We start from the raw sequence: 1,255 nt of genomic DNA, 5'->3' as shown, positions 1-1,255 counted from the left end.
TGGAGACCCACCCGCTGCTGCGCGTGGCCCTGGCCGTGCTCACCGTGGGCAGCCTGCTCGTCATCGCCATCGTCAACATGGTGGGTTCCGGTGCCGGGTGGGGAGGGGCCCTGGCGAGGACCCTATGCCCGCCTCCTGGTGGCGGGAGCCAGGCCTGAGCCTGGGAACTTCCCAGTTCTGGACCCCGAGAGTTTTGTTGCCTAAAAGCCACCCGTGGCGGAACCCTCCACACAGCCCCGTGGCCGGGCCTCCTGGGGGTTCCGTGGCGGTGAGAGCTCCTCCCCCCATTTTCCTGTTTGGGGCCCCAGGGAGCTCGCATGGCCAGCCCCACAGGAGGTGTCCTGAAGCACGGTGTTCCAGACACCCCGTTCTTTCTTCCCGGCCCCCCCGAGGAGGCCCGTCTCACCCTCGGGGAGACTGGGGAGCCGTCCTAGGCTCAAGCTGGGAGGACATGGGGCCCCTGCCTCTCGGGCCAGCCTCCGTGTCCACGTCCATGACCCTACGGTCCTTCCAGGCCCCACACCTAGTCAGGTCTTCCCCACTCCACGCCCGTCCCCACTCCACGCCTGTCCCCACCTCCGTGCCCGTCCCCACTCCACGCCTGTCCCCACCTCCGTGCCCGTCCCCACTCCACCCCTGTCCCCACCTCCGTGCCCCTGACCTAATAGACTCTGACACAGAGCTGGGCCTGGCGGGAGGTGCCTGTGATGCTGGCGGAGGCCTTGGGCCCAGCCCTGCTCGGCCTGGCAGGTCCTGGAGTCCCAGGCCCTGACCACCTGTCACGGGTACTGTCTTCTCTGCAGCCCTTGCTGCCCTCCCCAGCCCTGGAGCTGCCGGCTGGGAACCAGACCAGCCTGAGCAGCCGGGAGAGGATGCCCTGGACCCCCTGCGAGCTCCTCCCGGTGAGTGCACCGGCTCTGGTCCACCCCGAGTCCCCAGGGTGTGGCCGAGTGGAGCCCAGCCTCTCCAAGGAGAGGTGGGAAGGGCCCCGTGGGGCTGAGCTGGAGACCATAGGAGTCTGGGTGTGGGCGCACTTGGTCCAGAGTGTGGGTGGGTTTGGTCCAGCTCAGGGTGGGGCTTGACTGCAGGGAGAAGGGTTTGGTCTTTGTTCTGGGGGCAGTGGGGAGCCACAGCAGGCTCTTGAGCAGGAGAGTGAGGTGCAGAGATACACTGTGGGAAGGACAAGCTCACGGCCAAACTCAAGGCAGGGAGGCTGTTCAGGCATGTGTGTGCCCCTGTCCCCGCCCCGCCCCTG

The 1,255-nt window shown here is 67.7% G+C and overlaps 1 protein-coding gene across 1 annotated transcript in view; it reads left to right on the top strand.

Annotated features, from left to right (window-relative positions):
* The window catches only part of ADCY7 (adenylate cyclase 7), a 33,268-nt gene that overhangs the window by 27,283 nt on the left and 4,730 nt on the right, over positions 1 to 1,255 (top strand). Inside the window, 2 exon segments of the mRNA XM_014528401.1 lie at positions 6 to 80; positions 804 to 902. Of these exon segments, the coding sequence (XP_014383887.1) occupies positions 6 to 80; positions 804 to 902 (174 nt within the window).

This window comes from Myotis brandtii, unplaced genomic scaffold (genome assembly GCF_000412655.1).
Source record: "Myotis brandtii unplaced genomic scaffold, ASM41265v1 scaffold633, whole genome shotgun sequence".
Lineage (NCBI taxonomy): Eukaryota > Metazoa > Chordata > Mammalia > Chiroptera > Vespertilionidae > Myotis > Myotis brandtii.
This window is presented reverse-complemented; position numbering and strand designations above follow the sequence as displayed.